Source organism: Acinonyx jubatus, chromosome D1 (genome assembly GCF_027475565.1).
Source record: "Acinonyx jubatus isolate Ajub_Pintada_27869175 chromosome D1, VMU_Ajub_asm_v1.0, whole genome shotgun sequence".
NCBI classification, from domain to species: Eukaryota; Metazoa; Chordata; class Mammalia; order Carnivora; family Felidae; genus Acinonyx; species Acinonyx jubatus.
In genome coordinates, this window is record NC_069390.1 from 65,558,593 (window position 1) to 65,583,773 (window position 25,181).

At 35.9% G+C, this 25,181-nt stretch overlaps 1 protein-coding gene across 17 annotated transcripts in view; it reads right to left on the reverse strand.

The window, feature by feature from the left end:
• Positions 1-25,181, reverse strand: part of DLG2 (discs large MAGUK scaffold protein 2) — a 2,057,646-nt gene that overhangs the window by 617,097 nt on the left and 1,415,368 nt on the right. For all 17 annotated transcript variants that reach the window (XM_053202597.1, XM_027039894.2, XM_053202582.1 and 14 more), the window contains one exon: positions 13,452-13,502. In XM_053202597.1, the coding sequence (XP_053058572.1) occupies positions 13,452-13,502 (51 nt within the window). The remainder of the gene's footprint in view (positions 1-13,451; positions 13,503-25,181) is intronic.

The following is a 25,181-nucleotide window of genomic DNA, read 5'->3' on the forward strand; positions in this document are numbered from 1 at the left end:
GAAAATAACAGTGATATTAAGATATGATAAAATATATTCATTATATCATACCATATGCATTTAACGCATTATAATATATACATTATATCACATGATGAAGCAAGAATACTGCATGTATAGTAGAGCTAACAACCTCATCAATTTTAGCTTCAGAAAACATGGGTATATTTTCATGAGGAAGATTTCAAAAACACAAGTGGAGCACTGGTTGAACTGGATTTCCTTTTTTTGAATTAGAAGAAGGCTAAATATGCAAGACATGATGTCATTTTTGTTGCTGTTTTTCCCCAGAATTGGGTTGCATTACAGAGCTTTAAGCAGTTTAAGCAGATGCAGGGAATGGGTGGAGGGATGAGCCTGGTTTATTTCTCAAATATTAAGATATAATCCTAAAGAAAAATAATACATCTCTATTCACTGACTTTGTCTTCTGTTTTGTCTTTGTCTTTCTCTTGAAGCTGGTTTCAGAGCTAACCTGAGATCTGTTGCCTTTTGGCTAAATGTTTCCTTTTGATAAATGTATAAGCCTTAAAGGCAGTCCGAATATATTACTGCTGGTCAGAGAATATGTGTTTTACTCCAGAAAGCCTTCCATATTTTTCATGCTATGTGGTAGCACCACATATCACGGAAGAAATATCAACCAGCTCTGCCAAATGCTAGCTTTGTGACCATGGACAAATGTCTTAACTTCTTTGAACTACAATCTGCTTATTACAAAATGGAAGCTCTAAAACTTATGTAATGACCTAATTGTTAGGATATGACATAACCATCACATAGAGACTAGCACGTAAGGTTCAAACTTTAATAAATGATAGAAATTGATATATTTTTTTGTAGCAGCTATTGCTACAAGCACCAACAAGAGCATTGAGCATTGGCCTCAGCTTACAAAGAGGATGCTATTTATCTACCTACAGACAAACATAAACACATAAATACATGAAAGAAATATATGTAATGTATATTATAAAGTATATAATGTAAAATATAAAATATATATAAAAATCTGTACACATACAAGGTTTTTGTATATATATGTACGTGTGTGTGTATATATATATATATATATATATATATATATATATATACAAAAACCTTGTATGTGTACAGATACACACACACATATATATATATACAGAAACCTTGTATGTGTATATATGTACATGTGTGTGTACATATATATATACAAAAACCTTGTATGTGTACAGATTTTTATATATGTTTGTATATATATATACACACATAAAAAACATGTATGTGTACATGTATATATACACAAAAACCATATATATATATATATATATATATATATACACACACACACACACACACACACACAAAAAAAGGATACATATCCTTATCCTCTATCTCTTGTCAGAAGACTAAATCATTCTTCTAATGATTCAGCTAGTGGTCTAGTAGTTCTTTCTAGTGATTCAAAACAGCCAGATTCCAAATAAAGAGGATTAAACCAAGAAACATTACAGCCTTTGAGGGCCTTGAAATTTACAAAGAAGGCAGACACAATATAAGCACAGGTGATAATGAGAAAGCCCTGAGGTGAAAAAAGGATGGGTAGGCTAACTATAACTGAGAGAATCTGACAAAGCTTTTCAGAGCAGGTAATACATGAACTGGGTTTTTAGGAAGAGCTTGTCAAGCAAAAATGGTAAGAGAGTGAAGAACAATTTTAGGATCAGTAAAGCCTGATTGGTGATCCTGAATTAAATGCAAGGCGACATTCTTCTCAATGACTAAATGTGCATTGTTCAATTTATGCAGAGTCTATACAACCTGAACATTTTAAGCTTAAAAACTAGGTAATACACTGCAGAGGTTCCAATGCCTATGAATATTTTTATAGCATATGCATCCCTTTTCTCCAAGGGATAGATCATTTGAAAGTTTAAAAATGTATCAAGCTCATTAAGCTAAGTAGATAAAATATATACTTTTAAACCCACTGGTTATAATCATTTCTCAGATTTTTCAACTACCAGTTTTTCTCCTGTGCATCTCTGTTTTGAGATATTACTAGTGTTTTTGTTTCTTCTCCCTGTATTTTTCCTTTTGCTTTCTCTCCATTAAAACAAGTTTCATTGTAGGGTGAGGTAAAGAGATGGAGGGTTGAAATCAGAAGGGGTGCCTCAAAGGTGGTTTGACTCAAGATGTTGCCAATACTGATACTTACCCATTTATCAACTCTGCCATCTAAAATCCTCTTTCAATCTGAAGCTGGAATCTTCTCATAGCCATAAATGGCTCCATGCTACTATCTGAGCTACAGACTTCCTCACTTCATGCCCATAGAATAGGGTGGGTTTCTGTCTCAGAATCCTAAGTAAGAATCATGGAATTCACTTCGCACTGGATCATCAAGCTGCATATCACCCAATGGAGGTCAGGGCAGTAGGATGTGCTAACGCACTTACATCAGTAAGAATCCACCCCTGGAGTTAAGATTCACCTTAGCTTCCATCAAACCACATGCACTGTGTGGCAGAGGTAGATATCTGAACTAAAATCTGGACATTTAGCAAAATGGAAAAGGTAAAGAGAATGAAATGGAGAGCAACAAATGTCCAACCAACATTGGAAAGGTATAGCAGAAAAGGGTAATGGATATTGTAGCAGTTACTTGTGCAGAAAACTGACTAATATAGTTAAAGGTTGTCTTGTCACTGTATAAGGACATAGAACTGTGGGGTAATTCTGGAGATGGCTGAAGTGGCTGGGAAGAGAAGCACTAAGAATGACTGAGGTTATTGTTGCTGCTAGCCTAAAAGTTGATCTACTGATACTTTATTTGTTGCTGCCCTAGCTACATCAGTTAGGGTTTGTTCAGTTGTGAGTACCATAAGACCTAGTTTTTTTACCATTTCTCAAGATCTGTTATTTAGTGACCCACGTGTGATTTCTGGTAGCCTGTATTACTCCTTTGCTTTCCAGTACCTCCACCATACTCCTGAACAGTTGGGGCACCCCAAGAGAGAGCTTTCCTAGCAAAATTTTCTTAACCATCCATATCTTGTTGATACAAGTCTTGGAGATGGATCTACTCCAGTTAGAAAACTAAACTTGGGAATAATAGAGTTTTGTCATTTCTGTGTAAGTCTTTCCATTGTGGATTCGGTGTAAAACATGTTAGGTTTAGAAGTACCATTACACTAGCATTAAATGTGCTTATAATAATCAGGGGCCATGTCAAAGAAAGATTGGGGGGGTAATAATAGCATAACAAGTGGTTCACAGAAGAAAATATATTGGCCACTTTAGACAATGTGAGGGCACTGAGGCCAGACTAATGAACAAGAAGGGAGCACTTGTTAATACTTTGGTCACAGAAGGTTTGTGAGGTGAAAGAAGGGAGATAACTCAGCTGGGAGTTTATAAAGAAAAATGGAGATGGTTGGAGTCAGCAGCTGAATTTCAGCTAAATGTAGTTTGTGCCTATTCATCTAAATCAGTCCTTTGAGGTATGTTTACCAGGAGCTCCTCAATCCCAAGACTTTGGTGCTTACATTTAAAGAAAAGTTAGATTAATGACCCCTCAAACGTCTGTAAACTATATTTCTCGCAGTTTTTTTTCTGACATCTGAGTCCAGTAGTTAATACTGCAAACCACTTTCCACATGTACTGAAGCTTACTCATTCCCAAATCAGAAAAGTTTCTAGACAGTAGAAACCTAAATTCATAGACCTGTCACTGGCCATTCTTTTTACCTGCCACTTTTTTTATTGCTTTTTTATTTCTGGTAGTTGGAACACAGTAATAGGTTACTTTAAAGGAGATGGTATGTGCAAGCTTTGGGGTATTAAGGTTTACTGCAACCTGCCAGCACTATTTGAGTTGAGAGCTTTGCTTTATGACTCTACCTTAGTGGTGAGAGACGGGACTAGAATTTAGAAAAGGTAAAGAATGAAAGCAAGGCAATATTTATTTTGAGAATGGGCTATGGCCAGAGGAGCCTAGGCCATGACCTATGACCTACTCAATAACTTGAGCACAGTGATAGCTGAACTGTAAGTGAAGACTCAGTTAGCCATTGGATAGGGAATGGAGTCTTTGTCTTTAGGACCCACCTAAATTGGAGGCTACCAGTTTATTTGTTCTCTCCTTCCTTCCTTCCTTCCTTCCTTCCTTCCTTCCTTCCTTCCTTCCTTCCTTCCTTCCTTCTTTCCTTCCTTCCTTCCTTCTCCCTCTATTGTCCCCTCTCCCTCTTCCTCTCTCTCTTACCTTCCTTCTCTCTCTCCCTTTCTTCTGTCTCTAGCTTTCTCTCAGGAATCCTCCTTTTCTCAGATAAGCCTACTCTAAACGGCAGGAAGCCCAGAAGGCAACTGGCCACTCTCCTGCCTCTTCCAGCTTTAGTCCACAGTTGTACTGCAGCACACCCCTTCATACTCCACACTTTAGTGTGAAAAATCCTGAGGAGCACATTTATTGGCTCAGTTTGGTTCACGTGTCAACCCCTCAACTGTGCATGAAATTACTCAGAATGTTTTCAAAATAAAGATGTCCCATGTTCTACCCTCCCAAGGTTCTTACTCATTTAGCCTAGGGTAGGGCTCAGGTACCAGTTTTGTTTTTTACTGGCTTACCAGGTAATTCCAATTCATAGCTCTAGACCAATCGACTGTGTGGTAGTTGTCCCCAGACAACTGGCAGTTGTGCCCAGAACAACATGGTTAGAATGGGGAAAGGAGCCGTTTCCCTAAAGGAAGATGTTCCTTCTGTCAGCTCTTTTGGATGCAACAATAGCTGCCCACTTTATCACATGTAGAGATTGGAAGTAGGGGATTATGGGAATGCAAGATTTTGTGGAGGTATCAAAACATCTGTAGCAAATATCATAATCTGAAGAAATTGAAAACAAAAGAATACACTGTAACTGCTTGTCTAGCCTGGACTAAATTCTTGTTAGTTAACAAAGAACTGAGCTACAAACAGTACTGTGTTATTCTACAGGAAGCTATGGCTGCAAACTTAAAGGCAGGCTTCATTTATGTGCTTGATGTGCTTGAAGAATACATGGATAATTGGATATATGTACATTTGGGGGATCACTTAAGAAGCTTATCATTTACCATAAGTGCAGTCACACACATACAGGGGAAAGAGGAAGCATGCATTTGTCACTTGACCTAGCCTCAGAATCATAGCCTGAACTTACATGAACAGTGACATCTTAGAAAAAAAAATGGGGGCATCTGGGTGGCTCACTTGGTTAAGCATCCAAATTTGGCTCAGGTCATGATCTCACAGTTCATGAATTCAAGCCCTGCATTCCGGCTTTCTACTGTTAGCACAGAGCCCACTTCAGATCCTCTGTCTCCCTTTCCCTCTGCCTCTCTCTCTCTCTCTCAAAAATAAACAAACAATTTAGAAAAAAAAAATAAAGCCTACATAAGTGTGTATGTGTGCATGTCACATTTTATAATAGCAAATAATATTGAACACCTATGATGTTCCATTAACTCTTTTATGCATTATACATATATTATTTCTATTTTTCACCACATGCTATATGATAGATATTAGTATCTTACTCATTAGGGAGAAAACTGAGGCTTTAATAGGTTAAGTAACTTGCTCAAGGTCACATAGAAAGTGGCTGATCCTGGATTCAAAGTAAGTTCTGAGTAGAAAGACCGTGTTCCTTTCCAGTGCTTATATAAACCTACTCTGTTCCATAAATCTTGTGGTATTTTCCACCAAGCCAATAAAGTCTGAACAAAATTCATACATATTAAGTAAATATTTTTGTTTATAACTAAATACACATTTATGTTTAAATGGTTTCTATGCACATACTATTTGTATACACTGTGCCTTATATTTCAAACACACTTAAAATATACACTGATAATTGAATATATAAAATTTGTAAGTCATTTAAGAAATGTACCTATTATTAAAAATATTTAACTAGACTAGAATAAGACCATGCTACAGATGACTATATATATACAGATGACAAATATCATTGGGACTCTGGCTTTTTATTCCCGTTATGTTAAATGGGAGAAAGTTGCAGAGACACAGAAAAAAATCAGGAATTTAGAAACCCACAGCTTCCATGTTATTTGAAGTAATTAGATCCTTAATTCTATTTGAATTTGGTATTCTTCATCTTCATTAAAATTCAAAAATTTGAGAGAAATTTATTTGGCCTAAGTGATTCAGACATCCAATGATTTTCCAATTCATTTGAAACCTGGATGAATCTAGAGGGTCCATCAGTTGTTGTCCATTAGACAACTCTTAATGGGTTTTACCCAGCAGTTCACAAATACTGTTTTCAGAATCCCCATGTTATCCACCTTATACCCAAATTCTATAGGAATTTGGAGGGTACAATAAATCAGTCACTTTACTCTGCCCTACAAATTGCTGTACATTTAGGAAGATAGCTCAGATCTTTTGATTTCTTTTTAATTGCAAAAGAATATCCCTGACTCATCAGATGGAACATTCAAATAATATCCCATGATCATACATCCTGCGGCTGTCAGGACAGTACTCCAAATGATACTGTTATTGTTTTTGTTTTTGTTTTTGGAGGCTGGGGGCATGGGTCAGAGGAGATGGCAGATAGTCATATAGTCACTTCAATATCTCTGCTAAATTGTAGTCATGCATGATGGTTAGGGTTATAAAGCCATGATGAATCTATTATCCATGCCGGATAAACTAGCCTCTCTTGATAGAAGTCATACTGGGGGTACATAACCTATTAACTTCATGCATGAATAATGGATAAATCACTTAGAGGCATAGACTTTATACTCAGCTACTTTTATAGCTGAGTATACTGTCGTAAGAGCCCATGGTGTCAGAAAGATATGAAATATCACAGTTGGCCAATGCTGAGAAACCCAGATTGTACTACTGAAAGGAATTTGTTGGATTATAATCTAGGTATCCTTGATTTTTCTGCTCTTTCTGGCATTTCCCATATTAAAAAGCATTAGAATATGTTCTTTTAACATCCTTAACATATTTTTTAAAAATTTTAAATGTTTATTTATCTTTGAGAGGGAGAGAGAGAACACAGGCGGGGAAGGGGCAGAGAGAGAGGGAGACACAGAATCTGAAGAAGGCTCCAGGGTTCGAGCTGTCAGCACAGAGCCCAACATGGGGCTCAAACTCAAGGACCACGAGATCATGACGTGAGTTGAAGTTGGACGCTTAATTGACTGAACCACCCAGGTGCTTCTTCACATATTTTGAATATGTTATCACCATATTCATCACCATTGGCAGAATTTAGCCATTAAATTATATGTCTTAAATGGCACTATCTCCTGAATTATCTCCTGCATCCTATGAAATGTACACCCAACAACACAGCCAAAGTAATCTTTTTAAAACACAAATATGATTTTGTTACTTCTCTGTTTAAAATTATTCAAATGTTCTCCAGTGCCTTTGGGATAAAATTTAAAGCCCTCTGTATATTATCTAAAGTATCTATGTTCTCAGCCTCTCCCACACTCCAGCCTGGTCTCTCCCTCTAAGCCCTACCTCAAGGTGAGTGCCTTGAGGACTCAACTGGACTACTGGACTGGACTACTTGCAGTGCCTTGAGGATGTTATTTTTCCAGGGGTTCTTGAACATTTGCATCTGCTGTTTCCTGTCTGAGAGACCTTCTTCTTCCATTCCCTTTTCCATGGCTTGCTTCTTCTCCTCTTTCCTAAGTAAGCTCAGGTATAAAGCCTCAAGGAAGTACTCCATTCTGGGCCAGGTATCCACAGCACTCTGCTATTCTTCATGGTTTATGCCTATTTACTTCTTTGTGTTTTCTACCAGGCTGTAAAATGCTATGAAACAAGGACAATGCCCAGGACTGTGCTTGACAAATAAATGAACATTAGACATTTGTGGAATTCACTATGTGTGGCAAGTGGCCAATGCACTGAACAATGATGCTACAGAGGAAGAGGAGTCATCAACTTTTCCCGAAATTGTTCAGTAACTTCCCTTTTACTTTTTAAATCATCATGCTAATATAGAGAACACTATAATGAAATTCCTCCTATCAAGGAATTCATAGGTCAGTGGAAAAGACATATTTTATTCATCATTTAGTGTGAGAAGTTCTCTACTTGTATTAATTTATAATAAGGGGACCTTGCCCAAGAGGGAAAGTCAAGAAATGCTTCCTGGAGGAAATGACACTTGAACTTAATTTTGAGGGCAATCTAACTCAGTGGCAATGAGTTTAGGTTCTGGTATCTGTTGGGCATAGGTCTGAATCCTACCTCCATCCCTTACTAACATTGTGACTTTTAACAAGTTATTTAATTTCGGAGCGTCGGTGTCCTAATACGTAAAATGGAGTTGGCAATATCCACTTCATAGAGATGTATGTATCCACTTCATAGAGGTGTCACATAAATGTGACTAGTTTGTTACTAAATTAAATGTTAGATTTAAATGGAGAAAAAGTAGAAGCTGTAAGTTCTTATAGCAAGATCCATAACTTCTTAATCATTGGATGTCTGATATTTAACAAAGTAACTGGAAAAAAACTGATGTGAGAGAAATTCTTATTAATGAGACTTGTTAGATCACTGAGACTAGTAGGCTATGTTTTTATTAAGCTTCCTTCCTGATCCTAATAAATAACATTTATGAGAACTACCATATTAGCACAAAGGAAATGCTAAGAATAGCATCTATACATGCTGTCCTAAATCTTTATATTAACTCATTTAATCATCACATAGACCCTAGGAGAAAATTATAAACACTTTAGTTTCATTTTCAGGTATGAATATTAAAGCCCAGAAAGGTTAAGTATTCAGCTCAAAGTAACTCAACCAGTAAGTGATAGAGCCAAGATTCAAATGCAGGCCATGTGTCTTTACTTCACTGCATTTGCAGTGCTAGAGCATTGGCGTAATCCATTCATACATCAAATATTCAGAGTACATACTATATTCCAGACAGTGTTCTAGGCAAATTGGATACAGAAATGACTATGTATTTGCATACAGCATATATTTAGGAAGCAGGATAGATATTAACAAAGTAATAACATAAATCTCAGATATTGGTAAGTGCAATTAAAAAAGTAATAAAGCGGGCATGTGGGTGGCTCAATTGGTTAAGCATCCAACTCTTGATTTCATCTCAGGCCATGATCTTACAGTTAGAACTTCACGTCTGACTCTGCACTTCATAGTGCCAAGCCTGCTTGGAATTCTCTCTCTCTCTCTCTCTCTCTCTCTCTCTGCCCCTACCCCACTTGCACACGTGCTTTCTCTCTCTCTGTCTCTCTCTCTCTCTCTCTCCCTCACACACACACACACATAATAAATAAATAAACATTTAAAAAAGTAATAAAGCTATGAAAATGGGAAAAAAAGTGTAAGGGGGATGCTGGTACTAACTTAAATGGGGTGTGCAAGGAAGACTTTTCTGAGACATTTGAGCACATATTTAAATGGTGAAAAAAGCAAGTCATGTAAAGATCCAAGGGGAGGTTATTTCAAGAAGACAGAATAACATATTTAAAGACCTTGAGGTAGGAAAAGACTGACTTTGGGGAGGAATGACAAGAAAGTACATATGGCTACAGTGAAACGTTATAGGAGTTGGTGGTGAGGGCATAATGTCAGAGAGAGAAGCAGGGGTCAGAGTGTATAAGGTTTTGCAGGTGATGATAATGAGTGGAATTGTAAGAATAAAAGTGGTATATCTGGCTTATTTTTTTGAAAAAGATTACTCTGGCTGCTTTGAGGAGGAGTGGGCAAAAGTGGAAACTACTGAAGTGGTCCAGGCATGGGATGATATTAGTTTGGATTTGAATTCAGCAGGGTCAATGGTAAAATTTGATTGATTTTGAAATATATTTTTATGGTAGCACTAGTAGGACTTGCTCTGGATGCCAAGGGAAAAAGAGCAATTAAGCAAGACTCCTAGAGGATTGGGGGGGGGGGTGGCTGAATAATAAGGAAAATGATAGAGCCAATTAGCTAAGATGAGGAATATTAGTTTAGAAGTCGTTTTTGCCCCAAGGGTAGGGAGTGCAGGGAAATCATGAATTCTGTTAGGAATATACTAAATTCAGAAGACCTTCTTGATATTCAGCAGAGATGCCAACTGGACAGTTAGCTGTTTACATTTGGAATGCAGGGGAGAGGTCATGACTCAGATTTGGGAATCATCAGTTGACAATTGGTATTTAAAGCCATGCATGTGGATGAGATCACTAGGGAATGAGGAGAGATTGAGAAGAGGCCTGTCCACTGGGTTTCTGGAATGCTCCAATATTTATAGGAGGAGCTAACAAGGAGACTAAGGGTACCAATGAGATGGTGAATAAGTAGGAGAAATGTTTTGTTCTGCAAGGCAAGAAATTATCATCTTGAGGGAAGGAGGCAGTGACAGCTGCATCAGATGCTACTGAGAACTCAGGACAGAGAACTGCGGCTTGCATTTAACAAGATGGACCCTGTCAAGACTTTGATAAAGATGGTTTTAGGGCCACTGAGGGGATGCAAACATGAACTAGTTTAAAATAGGAAAATGAAGTAATGAATTGGAGTTATTGAAAACAGACAACTTTCCTCTATTTTTGGTAAAGAAAAATAAAATCATGAAACAATAGAAGGAGAACATTGGGGAAAGTGACATTTTGTTTTGTTTTGCTTTTTCTTTTAGGACTCCATTGCTAGAGGACTCTTTTCTTTTAATGAGAGAGATTACATCATGTCTGTAATATGTATATCCAGGAAAACATGAGAGAGCATCGGATATTGCAGGAGAGAGAGAGGAGAAAACTATAGAAGCAAAGTCCTTCAATGGACAAGAGGTTATGGAGTGCAGGTCACAAGCGAAGGGCTGGCCTAGTAAAGGAGCAGGGGACATTCTCCCATTGTAACAGGGAGAGCACACTAACAGACCTGGTGGTAGGAAAGTAAGGTGGTCTTCTTTGATTGCTTGGATTTTCTCAAGGACACAGGGAGAGAGGTCAACAGCTGAGACTGAGTATGAGGGAGAGGTGTTTGAGATTTGAGGAGACCAAGTAAGTTGTGAACCTATTGTCCCAGAGAATGAGAAAGTGATTTTTCTAAAAACGTATAGGAATTATTAGGATGCTTTGAAGGTTCACTTGAAATCAATAGCTGTATGTTTCAAGTGAGATGAAGGAGTGCTTCTGTGGACCCATTCTTTGCCCAGGTGCTGAGAATGGAGGACTGAGGCTTTGCTGGGTGAACACAGAAAGGGAGAGAGGAGATGAAATGTTAAAAGTGTGTGACAGGAAGACTTGGAGTATGGTGGGTGGGCATACAAAAGATGAAAACTGGAGAAAACTGGAGAGGAAAGGTAAATCTATGATTCGAGGTCCCAATGGAGTTGGAAGAAGTTCTGAGTTGGGGGTATTGGAATAGATGATAAGAACGGAGAGAAGGTGGTGGTGTTCAATGAAGACAGTGCTTGACAGAGCTTTTTGGGAGGGAGTGCTGTTAATGGCAGTGACAAGGTTCAGAGTGACTGAGATGAGATGACACACTAGGTCATGAAGCAAGGAAGTGTCAAAATGTAGACTAGAACACACAGCTGTCTGACTCCCACTGAATGTTCTACGTCACACCAAAGTTAGCTTTGATTTTCTAACCTATAAAACCAGGGTAACAAAATGATGTCATATTTAGTGTCGGGGTGTGGGGAGAGAGAAGGGTTGATTCTGTGAGTGAGAGGTCTTTGCAAACAGGGTCCTGCATTTAAGAAGGGTCACATGACATTTAATGTTGGGCTCTTACTATCTTTTTTGATTCTTAATAATTTTTAAACAAGGGCTCCACATTTACATTTTACACTGTGCTTTGCAAATTATATAGCCAGTCCTAGGGAGAAGATTAGTGATTTAGTAGGAGAAATGTGTTCTTTTTTTTCATTTGGGTTAATTTTCCTTAAGCCTTATTTTTCTTCATTTAGCATGTCATTAAAATTTAACCAAAGTTCATAATGGAAGTTTTAAAGAACACATCTGTCAAACACTTAACTTTTAATGTAAATTTCCTTTTGAAACCACTCATGCTCAATAAAAATTAGGCTAAGAATGAAAAATTCCCTGACTCAGGAAAGTGCATAATCAGTAAACTTAAAAGAAGATATAAATTTAAGTGCAGGTCTAGAGTCTGAATTGATACTTGAATGATAAAGCTTAGAAAAATACTTACATTTTTATTTTTTATTATAAGCAAATTATATGTTTATTGTGGAATGTGTAGGAAAAAATATAAACAAGAGGAAGAAACTAAAAATTATCCAAAATCCTTAATAAGAGTTAACATTTTGGCACATATCCTTCCAGGCTTTATGTATATTCTCATGAACACAAATTATTCATGTTCGTGCTTATAGGATTATACTTTAAACGCCATTATGAAATGTAATTTTTTTAATTTAATAAGATAACCTAGTTAGGCTTTCCATTCTTGTAGTTAAATAGTCTTAAAAAATACTATTATAATGTAATTTAATATCATTTTCTATTATTTGGACATATAATAATGTATTACTAAACACTTGTCTTTTTCAATCTGCAATGTTATAAACAATACCAATATGAATATTCTTTGTGTCTTTCTGCATTCTTATAATTTCTCAGTCAAAAAGGGTGCTCATTTTAAAGCTTTTGATCCATTTGTCCAAATAGCTTTTTTTAATGGTTGTAACAATTTCCAGGCCCACTCCGTGACAATGAGTATTAACCTTCCTTTAAAATTTTGCCAGTTGGACAGACAAAAATCATTTAGCATCATTGTTTTCTTTGTTTATTAATAAGTTTGAACAAGTTTCATATGTTATTGGTCTTTTCTTTTTTGATGAATGTCCTATTAATGCTTTTGGTCATTTTTTTTCTAGGCGGTTTTAGGCCTTCTTACTGTTTTGTTAACTATCTTTATATATTAGGGTTGTTACACAGAATTTTGCTTATTTGTCAAATCCTGCCAAGGACCTAATAACAAACTTGCAGAGGTATGAAAGATTGCTGCATATTTTTCCATGGGGAAGGTGGTTTTAAAATGCACTGCTTGTTTTTTTAAACTAAAAAATGCATGGTAATGGTAATTATGAGATAGCATTACTAATGTATAAATGAAAATTTTTGTAATGTATCTAAAAATGTATAGCAAAACATTAATAATGGAAACAATAGGAAAAAGTGCTATACTAGCTCACTGAATATTTCTGTCATTCTCATTAATTTCTCCATATCTTGGCAATGCCATTTACATATGGAACATTCTGGTGATGTGGTCTGTCCCTGTGCCCTCCACTGCAAGCATTTCATTAATATTTTTGTTTTGAGTCCTGTTGGAAACTTCCAAGGTAAAATACACAATTGTGTGATTTCACAAAACAATCCATTAGGATGCAGAATGTTGAATGCAAGACTGAGGTTTTCAATTATTGGATTTTTCTTACCCTTTCCAATGTAATTTCTTCAAACTCATATTCAATTTCTGTCCCATTGACCTGTAAATAAGAAAAAAAGAAAGAATGTTAAATACATGTTGAGGGGGAGATGGCTGCATTTTTATAATGTTTGGGGTTAAGTTTCATACTGGCTAAGAATAAACCACACTTTCTTAATGTCTGTGATTTTATGTTTTCATCCAAATAAAATATAGTCTAAGCTATTATAAAATATATGAGCGAAACTACAAAAATAATCAAAGCTTATTGCATTCCTTAGAATTTGTGATATTTACGGCAGAGGGAACAATACAAAATAGGCATTGTGAGGTTACAAAGAATAAACAACCTAGGGGCAATGTTACAGTTACAAGAAAATAATTCCCTAATACCTTTTAAAATTTCCATGAATGAACACTAAAATATGACCTTAAAAAGTCAGTGGAGAAGGCAGTATAACCATATATCATATTTTGCCAAAGAAAAGCATTAAGAATAACCATATCAGATAAGAAATACTTTTTTTTTTTTTACTGGCTCAAGCTCAGGTAATTCATCCCCATTATCCTCATTATATTTATTAGGAATCCCTGGACCATGTAATTATGCCCATATACCTTAGTACCAGCAAGAAAAGAATGAAGTAGGAAATGTGTGAAATTCCTAGTGAGAAACTTTAACATCTAAACTCTTACACTGACATGAATTTACAAAGAAAAATGCTTAAACATAGCAATGTATAATATATGCCTTATGCATCAACAGGTGTGTATAAACAATAGATGAAGAGTTGCTTTAAAATAATCTAACAGATATTCAATTGCCATTGTTATCACAGAATCCTTTTCAGCCAGGCAAAAACCTCTGCATGAGAAAATTCTCAGCTGGCTGTGTCTTTTTTCTTACATGCGTCTCGGCAACATCATTAGTATTTAGGGATTGTCTAGAAAGACTAATTTTTAACTACCATGATTTTAAACCATCATTTTGGCAGGGTTTTAACCAGTTGGCTTTCCTTCCTTAGAAGAGTTTAACATAGTTCTTGCAGACTGAGAGCTCTATAAAGATAAGGACCAGAAGCACTATTGGTTAACAGAGCCTGGAAAGAAAGAATTGATGAAGGGGGAAAACAAACAAACAAAAAAAAAGGAGTGACAGAATGACCGACTGAACTAAGTATTAATTTATTTAATCTTATTTGTAAACACAGATATTTGTGGATTCTTTTCCATAAGGAATTTGGATGCAGTGTCATCAACTGAAGGTGTGGTTATAATCAGCAACTATAAAGAACGACAATAGACTTTACTTATGTGTGTCCACCAGCCACTTAGAGCATGTTGTTGATTTTCTAATTACATGAGCTAATTGGTGAATCACATTTTAATGTGTTACTACATTATCAAACAGCCTTAAAGCAAATTTGATTTTCTGGGCTTCAGCAAGTTAATGACTCATTGAAGAGGACTTGATGATGCTAGAAAGCTTTCGCAGCTTTATGGAGGTTTTTGTTCTTCATGTGCAAAAGTATAAAATAAAACTCCAGCTCCCTATATGTGTGTGTTTCCGTATTAATTCTTTTTTTGTTTGTTTTTATAACTTTCTTTAGTTGATGGAAGACAGAAAGGAAGGATGAATTAATGTGATATGTTTTAATTCTCTCAGTATGGCTCTGTGAAGCTTTTCTTTGCTTCAGTGACTTCTCTAGAGTGAAGCCCTTCACATTATCAAAGTGCTGCAAAGTGAGGAGAAAAAAAAAACTTCAAAGAAAGGAAAACAAGTCTCTGATAATACAATCTAAAGGCTCAGGCTGAAAGAAATTCTGTTAGGAAGTACTTAAAAGACAAAAATCCTTTAGTGGCATAACAGTGCCTAGTCATTCATAGTCTACCAGAATATTTGCCTAACAATTCTGTGATCATGTATGCTGATTTTAGTTCCAACATTCACTATAGATACCTATCCTAATTGCTATTCAAAAGATCCCTGGTCAGCGAGATGAACTTTTGGAGGCTTAAAGACTCTATGGGTCTTCAGTTTTCAACCCAAGAAAGTAATGTAATTTGCTTAATTCACTAGTATCCATAATGTCTTCATAAGAAGAGATGATGCCATCTAGATTGGGATGTCAACTTGCTTTTAAAAGAATACCATATGATTTCACTCATATGTGAAATCTAAAAATCAAAACAAATGAACAAACAAAAAGAAGAATGAAAGCTATAAATACAGACAATAGACTGATGGCTGCCAGAGAGAAAGGGAGGGGAAAGGATGGGCCAAGTGCATGAAGGGAAGTGGGAGATACAAGCTTCCAGTTATGGAATGAATAAATTATGGGGATAAAAGGTACAGCACAGAGAATACAGTCAAAGGTAATAGCACTGTATGGTAACAGATGGTAGCTACACCTGTGGCGAGCATAGCATAACAGAGAGTTGTTGAATTATTATGTTGTACACCTGAAACGAATGTAACATTGTGTTTCAACTATTTTCAAAAAAAGCAAAGAAACATCTTATGACTCTAACAGGATTTGGTAAAATTATAAAGGAATGAAAGGTTTTTGGAAGAGCTGAGGCTGTATTTCCACCATGAATGGAGAACATTTAAGACATGTTATCATAAGAGCCAGTGTGGGGAGTTCAGGAAAGCCATTAAGAGGTGTCTATTTTCTCATCACTAGAAGAGTGTGATCTGTGTTCTGCTTCAAGACCCCTGAGACAAGAAATCCCACAATTTCACTTGACAAAGACCTTGGGGTAAAGGATAGAAGGCACAACTAAGTATACTTCCATTTTAATCAAAGGTACGTAAGAGTGGGTTGTGACATTCGTGAAAATGTAGCAACTTTTCAAATGCGTGCACCAATACAGTATTTTTAAACATTTTTTTCCACATTTATTTAGAGGAGTGGTTGCTTGCTAAAGAGACAAGAAGTATAAACAGTAATTTCTCCCATCCATAATTTTATGTATTCCCAGGAAAAAACAAAACAAATGAACAAAAAACTATGCTGTGAATGGGCTTCCATTATCCTCTGGAGGAGCTTAAAGACAATTTATTGTCAGAACTTGCGTTGGTGGTCTCCCTCTCTGACCAGTCAGTTTACCAATATATGTCTTTCAATTCATAAAACTCTCTTCCTGGAAAGAATTCTGTTACATGCATTTTTTTGTTGTTGCTATTCTTGACCGGTAATACTTCCTGTGATATTTAAGCACCCAGGTTATGTTTTATGTACCTGATAGTTCAGGGCCTGGACAGCTACATAGATTGGGTTCTGGCACTGACCATCACTTAAAGTCTCCTCTCACCTTGAACACTAGGAAAGGGAGAGGATTGGCACTTTTGTAGATATAGAGGCAATTTCGCTATTTTGAAAAATCTGTTTTGTTTTTTTTCAGATATTTCATTTTCCTGAACCTAATGGTTCTGTGGTGACAGCTGGTAGGTTTCTATGGGGGCTAGAAAATCAAATTGATGCCACACATTGTCCTGACTGATCCAGGCATGTAGCCTTCTTGGCATCACACAGAAGAGAGTGACCCATTCAAATTCAAACTTGGTATTTAAAGTTATAATTTCATAAACTTTGAAAGCTCTCTCACTGCCCTTTTCCCCCTTCAGTGCTACTTCAACCAACTGCCCACATGATCAGATAATTTAAATGAGGTGTTTTTTTAATCTTCTGAAAAGAGGTCTTTCATGAATAACACACATGAACTATTCCACATTTTAATGCGATTTAATTTGTACCTTAAGAAATGATTTCTCCAATTATTTTGTTTCTTGCCACATGTGTAATTTAATTAAAGCTAACAACATATTAAAATCTGGGATAAGTAAAGTTTTATACAACCCCATATCACATATTATAAAAAGTGCTTATAGAGTAATATCAAAGTGTTGGCTTCTTAAAAACTAAACATAATTCCACATAATAAAAAATACTTGAGCATGTGTCATGTGCCAAGTGCTGTGACAGGTATTGAAAAAAATAGAGATTTAAAATATGATTCCTATTCTCAATAAACACACGGTCCTTAAAGTGGCACCAAACATACTAAGGCCCCAGAGAAGTGTGATATCCAATATATGAAACATAAAGGTGGACTAGAACCACAGCTCCACTCTTGCCACATGTGAGGGCTGTTTGCTGTTTATATAGATTTGATTTCTTAGTAGGATATAATGTGATGGATGATGAACTAATTCTGCCCTTTATTAAAAATAATTATGACATAGTAAGCAAGACATATCTAAGTATTATGGTTTTGCATATAAAGCTGTTGCTTTGGGAGAGGATGTGACGATCATGGAGACTAGGGCAGCTGGTTTTCATGCCCTCTTGCCATTCCCAGAGCAAGACAGAGCCCCAGTCACTTTGCTTCATCTGCAGCTGCAGCAAACATGTCACAATGCTTTATGGCTCCTTACACTTGAATCTCCTATGTACCTTCTATTATTTTCAGTAGGTAAGATCATGATTTCAAGAGTGGGGGAAGAAAAAGACACCTCTTTGAATCCTAGTTCCAGTATTAATGAGATATGTGAATATAGCCAATTTCCTTGATCTCTCTAACCCTTAATACCCCCGTGTAGAATGGTCCTAACAAGTACTTCCCTAATATGATTATTGTGAATATTAAATTAGATAATTAATGTAAAATGCTTGACACATATCTTAAGTGATAAAGAAATTATACTTAGCTATAATACCATACAATTCTCTTCATGAAGTTGTTGGGAGCAATAAATAAGATTACACACGTTAATGGTAGGTCTTTGGTAGGTATTCAGTAGTGAGAGCTATTTTACCTAGCTGTGGATTAATAATCTACAAGATTCACAAGATTTATATGATCAATTATTGAATGTTTGTTAATTTCCCCAAGTAATATAAAATATAATTTAATAAGCAAATAAATGTGTTTTCTTCTACAAAATCCACTAAAAGCTTTTTTAACGTAAACATCTCTTTCCTGAACCCATCTAAGATGTACTGTCTTGAGGAGAAGAATCATCTTAGCTTTCCCTCTCAGATCAGGTCATTGTAGCCTTCACTCAGAATATTACCTGAACTGGACTTTCTTCCAATCTGCGCCTGCTCCCTCTTGCATTTTCTTTTTAACATTGTCTTGCTCAGTCTTGATCTTTACATTACTCTGCTGTTGGCATTCACTTTCCTAAGGCTTTCCCATGGTATCCCTTACAGAGCCATGTTCATTAGGATACCAATGATATCTTACTCATGATTGCACCACTGTAGCTTCTGGCATCATGCCTTATTCATAGTTGGTCTCCAGAAAACTCTAGAACCAAGTCACCTGAGAACTCTGAAAACTGAACAGTCATTGAACGCTTCTCCATCTTTAAGTAAATATAGGGAGCCTTTAACACATACTTTATTTTCCTATAAAATATGGCTTTCATTTACCTCTCTATCTCAGGAAATTTTTAATACACATGCATTGCTAATTTCTAATTTAAATACTGTACACATGAATTAAAACATAATCTGACACAACCCATTGTGTGCTGGGCATGATGATATGCCCTAGAGATACAAAGATGGATGATACATGGCTCCTGCCTCAAAGACCTCTCTCTGGTAGAGGGAGATGAATACTAACATGCAACACAGTGATATGGCTGCTGTGTAGATGCCAGTAGACCGTAGCAGCAGAGGTGGCATAGAGGAGGGACCAGGCAATTGCACCTGGAGGGAATCAGAAGACTTCATAGAGGAGGTGGTATAAACTGAATGTGTTAACAGGTAAGTGTCATGAGAATGAATAGGGAAGAGATGGGTTTACCAAGGAAGAGGGAGCCAGATGGACCACTTCTTCAGAGTGCTCTTCTGGAGACTGCACTGTCCTCAGAGTCAAAAGACCTGCATTACAGTCTTGATTCTGTGATTTAACATGCTGAGTAACCCTGAGCAGGTCATGGTGCTTGAATTTTCTCATGCAGACAAATGATCCCTGAGGTTCCTCCCTGCTCTGACCTCCTAGCATCAGGACTTTACTCTCTAGTCATATTCCTTTCTGTCACTTTGGGCAAGGTGTACCTGACAAACTTTAATATGGGTTTTTCGATTACTCTCTACTTTGAAGATCCCAATTGGCAACCTAAAATCCTACCAGCTGATTGCTGTCTGACCTCCATGTATCCCTGCCATGTCCTTTCTCCTTAACCTGTAAGGTTCCCCATCAGGGAGGAAACTAAATGGTAGTATCATCAGCTCTACCTAGATCTATTCAAGACTGTTACCATCAGAACCTTCCCATTTCTTCTCCTCAAAGACCCTGAGACTTTTGGAAGAAATAAAACATAGCTTTTTCTCTTTGAAAATGGGGGACAAGATGAAGGAGTTTTGTTCCACCTCAATCTAAAAGAAAGAACCATCTGCATCTTTTCATCACATTTGACTTTAAGTGTCTCTGCTGAAGGGATGAAAAACAATCAAGTACTGAAAAAGTGAGAGTCCATCTACCAACAGGGAAGCTCTAACCAGAATAAGAACATCATTAGACACAGTGGCACACAACTAAGCTGTCCATTACTTCCTTTAACTAATATTCCTTCTCCTATACTATCTCCACTGTTTCAAATTGTGCCATTTATATTAAGAGGAATTATCACATAGAAATAAAAAGCTCTGATTCTGGGATCCAAAAGACTTGAATTCTAACCAGTTTTGCCACTTACAAGCTGTTAGAATTCATCTTTTTTCATGTTATACACACTTGTGTAAGTGTCAATATTGGTTAAAACCTTAGTAAGCAATTTTTTAAGCTATGTAGAGCATCTGTTTTAATCTAAGGTGTGGGCCTGGTTATTTTAGAAATACTATTCAATTATAATGAGAACAGTTTAAAAAACACATTTTGAAAAGAGGCGAATCATAGTACTTCTTACTTTTAATAAACATAGGCTGTAAAAATAATTATTGATATTCTTAGTCAAGATTCTAATTTTGGTAAGACCACTATTCCTATTAGTTACCTGAATGTATTCTATCAGTTAACCGTGTTTTCATGTTAAAACTTCTAATCTTAATTAAATTTATGAGCTCAGTGAACTGCTAAATCATAACATCCACCAAATTGAAAAAAAATCAGTATCCTATAATATGTTCCATTCTTAAAAATTTTTTCCTTTGTTTTTGTTATCTCCTCTGCTTTTTTTATTAATCTTTTATAATACAGAACTTTGAGTCTAGAAAAGTGATCTTACATTCAATAATTACTGTGTGTTTTTCATTTAATTAGAAACCACAGGTTTTTGAAAATTATTATTATTAAATACCTTATTATCTGTAAAAAAATGTTATAAACTTTCCCGGTATTTTTGTGAAGAGAAGTTAAGGAAAATATCTAGGGTTCTTACATTTATAAAAAGTATATGTATGTGTGTATGTGTGTGTATGTGCATGCATCTATATCTATATCTATATCTATATCTATATCTATATCTATCTATCTATATCTATAAAATGTTGTCTTCTGTAATGAAGGAAATGAAGGAAAAATAGTACTTAGTAAGTTCAGAACTGGATTTACCTCTGATTTGGAAATGGCACATTTCTTCTCAGCTTTGCTCCCTTGCTTTGCACCATATGCTGAATGGAGTAGCAATAGGTGATTTTAATGCTTTCACTTTGATCCAGTTTAATGAATACTGTTTTGTTTTTGGAGGTTTAAATATCCTATAAGTTAAAACATGCTCTTTGAGAGCAGTAAATGGTGTTAAGAACACAATCAATCAATGGTTATAAAGTCATTATGATATACCAGGTTTTTGTTCCATCAGGCTCACTTTATTATCCCCATATACAAACCACTTGGTCAACTATAAGCAATGTCCAAGAGAATCAAGAGCTCAAAGCATATGCCAAAAGATTTAGAGAAACAAATAGAGAGTCCTGAACTGTAAGTTGAGACTTCACAAAGCTGATAATGTGAGCAGATAGCAAAGACTATTTTCTCTTTCTCTTAGGTATAATCCAACTATAGTAAAAGGCAGAATACCAATTCACCCAGTTCTTTATCCTCAATTTCTCTCCTCAATCTTGCCATCTTCTATGTATTCCACCATCATACAAAAGTAGAGAATCCACAAACACTTTCCCACATTTGAATACAATTATCTTTTCCCAGTTCTTCATCCTCTCTGCTTTGCTGCAATATTTGACACTCTGGAGTGACCACCACTTGAAACTCCCCTTTTCTTGTGTCAAGTGGTTGATATCCTTCCTGGTTTCCTCACTACTGCTCTGTCCACTCCATTTATCTGTTTTCTTTCTTTTTGCCAGATATGAGCATTTGCCAAGGTCTGTCCCTTTTTGTTACACAATCTCACTCAACTTTTATTTCCTAAGTAAATGCCCTAGTGTCACCCTAGTCTTAATAAGTTTGAGACAGGATTAATCATGCCTAATTTTTCCTTCAGTCTATTCTCTGTATCTTTAAGGGAATTCTCCTTTTCATATATGTCCCTTATATTTGTTATCAATACCTAACCAACATCCCATTTCAAGTCATAAACTATTACTTTCTTACGATCAACAACATAATTTCCTAAAAATATTTCTGTCTGTATCATATTACAGTATCAATTGATTCTTCACATCCTTTGAGAGTTATCTTTCTACAAAAACAATGTTTTTATCATGTAATTATGCTGTACAAGTAGCTTTAAGTAATTTTTCTTTATCCTTAAAGAACACTTCAGAACATCCACCAGCTGTTCTCAATCTACTTTTCTAGATACAAACTTTACTTCTTATCTCTGAAAACATTTTTGAGTCAAGTAATTGTGCTGAAGCTTATATAGTCATCTCTTTTCTTGATGCTTATTTATTTTGAGAGAGACAGAGTGTGCACAATGAGCAGGGAAGGGACAGAGAGAGACATGGGGAGAGAGAATCCAAGTTCTGGGCTGACAGAACAGAGCCCAATGCAAGGCTTGATCCCATGAACTGGGAGATCATGACCTGAGCCCAAACCAAGAGTTGGATGCTCAACCAACTGTGCTACCCAGGTGCCCCTGTGCTGAAGCTTATATAAAGCAACTTTTCTCTTTGGTATCTTCATTAATGTCATATAGTACACACTAAATGTCTTTATTTTAATCTATGCTTATTAAAATCCCAATTACTTGGGAAATATATATTTGAATGACTAAAATTTCCCAGGTACTATGGTAGTGTGTTCTTCGGTCCTAGGAATATGATAGCAAAGTAAACAAAGCCTCTGCCCTCATAGAGCTACATTCTACGTGGGGATGTGGGAAGTTTCTATTACTGTCAACATAAAGCTGTTCCACAGAGTCAAAAATATTTTTCTTAACCATCTCCTGGAAATTATCACCCTAGTCTCTAAATTACCCCCTCAAAAAGGCCAATAACACTAATTACTACTACTATTATCCTCCTCCACCACCACCACCACCTTCTGTTAAGTATCTACTACATGCCAGGCACTACCATAAGTTGATCTAAAAATTAAAATAACCCTGGGAGTGAGACATTTTAATGTTAATTATAATATTAAGGAAGACAAGTTTTTGTGGTACCTGGGTGGCTTAATCAGTTAAGTGTCAGACTCTTGATTTCAGTTCAGGTCCTGATCTTGCGGTTTGTGAGGTCAAGCCCTGTGTTGTGTCCTGCGCTAATGGTGCAGAGACTGACTGGGATTTTCTCTCTCTCTCTCTCTTTGCCCTCCCCACCCTTTCTCTCAAAATAAATGAACAAACTTTAAAACAAAAAAGAAAGCCAAGTTTTTAAAGTTAAGTGATTTCTCCAAAGTTATACAACTGGAAATAACATGAAATGAGGACTGTCTTGTTCATCCTTCTCATCACTTAGTGATGGCAAGTATATGCTCAATACAAATTTGTTGAACAAAATTAAAGAATGAGTGCCTATAAGGAGGAAGGCAAGAATGCAAGTATCTAACACTTGAAAAAGGGAAGTCTAATAGTAAAACACTAATCCTTTTCCCTAATCATACATAACATAGTCCCTCTCATACCGTAGTTGTGGTCTTCCTCAAGGTTGGCTCCTTATATTGTATTTTATCTTTCTTGATACACAGTTCTCTTACATGAGACATTATCTTTTGTCTTTTTCTCTTGTAGCACCTATCATAATGACTTGCCATAGAGACATTCTGTGAATAGCTACTGAAGAAATAAATCAATTGAACCTTATGTTAAGGGATTTTTATTTGCTGTTAATCTTTCAAATCCCCCTGTATTCAAAAGTCCTCCTCCCAACTGCCAGTTTCCAAATGAGTGAACTGCCTTAATTTCCTTCTCATCATTTTACTTCAATTCTTGCTAACAATAAACTGTGTCCCTTTTCATCTGAATTTATGTCACCTTTTCAGCAGCCTTCAAGATCAATCCATCAATCAACAAATATTTATTGACAATCTCCACCTTCTTTTCTAGCTTGTATGATCTTTTTTTTTTCTGGTTTTAAAAGCACATCACTATCTTCACAACCTTAGAAATGAGCTATAGAGGTATATTGCCCTGCTAATTCATCTGCTATTTCATCAGGATCACATGAAGAAGTTTTTTAAGTTGTGTGATTCTGGAAAAATGCTTTGATCTGCTTGTTACAACAAAGGTCAGATCAACCTTTCCAGATCAGATGCTAAAGAAAGCATTCTGCTACTTATTTCACCTTTCTTTAAGTACCATAGTATCGTGGCAAGGAACAAAATTAATTCTGTTTCCAACCCTTCTCTCTCGCCAGTTGATAAAATATGGAAATTGTAAGGTTTCAAGATGTATTTATATGAATCTTTTTTCAGATTATACTAGCAACAATATTTATCACTTACATACTGTTTCTAGATTATTTTATTGCTCTTCATAACAATTCCATTCGGGTAGATAATATTGTTACTCAATTTTACATATGAGTAAAGAACTCAGAGATGGTAAATTATTTGCTCAAAATTGCTCAGCTAATGTTTTGTGCTTTGATTTGAATCTAGATTGTTTGGACTTTAAATTTAGAGCTGCTCCCACTACATTTTGCTGCACATGTATGTTATTCTTAAACATAAAAGATAGTCTACGATTGGATTGTATAAAAATTACTGATATTTAACTGTTTTGACTTACAAAATGGCAATTCTGCATGGTTCAATCTGACAGTATAAAATAACTGAGCATGATGGTTAGGAGGTAGGATTCTGGATTCAGATTGCCTGAGTTTACAACATGATTCTCCCATTCTCTAGTTACAGAAATTTGGGTAAGTTACTTAAATTCTCTGAAACTTGTCTTTATTTACAAAATGGATTATAATAGTATTGGGTGGTATAAGGATTGAATGATGTAGTTTTGTTGCGGTCTAGTGTTCAGCACCTAGTGAATCTTTAAAAAATTAACTACAATTGTTTTAAAATTTTTCCTTGGTATACTATTCGCATATTTAAATTCTGCCTATTCATCTTTCTAAGGAGAAACCAGTGTGTCAATGTATGCATGGAGGGTGTGAGTAATGGTGGGTGGGAGATTAATGGCTAATGTTTGTAGGAATTTTATAAGAATCAACATGCAGTGTGTTCCATATTCCTACAGAAGACTTGAGTTACCTCCATTTTCTACTGTTAGATTCAATTAACTTATATCAAATACAAATCTACAGTGAAAAAAAATACAAACTATATTTTTCAAAGAAATAATAAAAGCTCAAGCTTCTTTATTATATCA